General features: G+C 60.0%; 1 protein-coding gene across 1 annotated transcript; it reads left to right on the forward strand.

Annotated features, from left to right (window-relative positions):
* Window positions 1-357: 357 nt before the first annotated feature.
* CAOG_08880 (hypothetical protein) lies at window positions 358-786 on the forward strand (the record flags this gene model as incomplete). The annotated part of the gene is made up of 1 exon (XM_011272240.1): window positions 358-786. The coding sequence occupies one exon, from the start codon at window positions 358-360 to the stop codon at window positions 784-786; it is 429 nt and encodes a 142-aa protein (XP_011270542.1).
* Window positions 787-922: the final 136 nt, after the last annotated feature.

Here is a 922-nt window from a genome sequence, read left to right on the forward strand (position 1 = left end):
GGAGTACCTCTTCGGTCCCCTTCTTCTCCTCCTCCTCCGCCTCTCTCATCCATGCACTCTCCAATCCGGCCACCACCTACAACGGCCGCCCAACTCCTCCAACCGTCATCCTGCTTCAGGAAACCTGGCTCACGCCAGCGACCGAAGCAGCCGCCTCCAACCTCTTCCGCGACTACACATGCTTCTGGAGCTCCGAGCCGGAACCCAAGCACGGGGTCGGCATCCTCATCAGGAAGCCGGCACCGGGCGACACCGACCCCGCACTCTCGAGCCCAACACTACTCAGCTCCATCCCAGGGCGAGCCCTCATCATCACAGCAAACCTCAACAGCAAGCCAACCATCATCTCATCAATCTATGCCCCGGCATCTGGCTCACAAGCTGACAAAGTGGCGTTCCTGGACCAACTCAGCGACCTCATCAAGTCAGCCACCCAGCCAAACGACGACGAGCCAAGGCTGCCCGCCATCATCGGCGGCGACTTCAACAACACACCAAACATCAGCCCCCTGTACGTCCAACCAGAGCCAAGCCAAGAGGCTAGGAGCGCCACACAGGCAAACCACGCTCTCAAGGACTTCATCAACAAGCACGCACTCGAGGATGCCTGGCTGCTCAACCACCGCGCCGATGACCCTGTTGAATACACACGATGGCCGAGCAAGAACCAGACACACCGAGCCTCCCGCATCGACCTCATGCTCCTGTCATCCAACCTCCCGCTCACAATCAAGTCGACCGCGACCAGGATTTACCAACACTCGGATCATCGAGGCATCTGTGTGAACCTGGTGGCGCCGTCCGCGGAAGACAGATGCACTCCACCCTTCAAGCTGAACGACACCATTCTCGAACACGCTGGCTTCTGCGGCATGGTACTCAACGAGATAGCAGAGCTGGCGCGCCGCCCGACCCCGAGAAC

Source organism: Capsaspora owczarzaki (genome assembly GCF_000151315.2).
Source record: "Capsaspora owczarzaki ATCC 30864 unplaced genomic scaffold supercont2.9, whole genome shotgun sequence".
Lineage (NCBI taxonomy): Eukaryota > Filasterea > Ministeriida > Capsasporidae > Capsaspora > Capsaspora owczarzaki.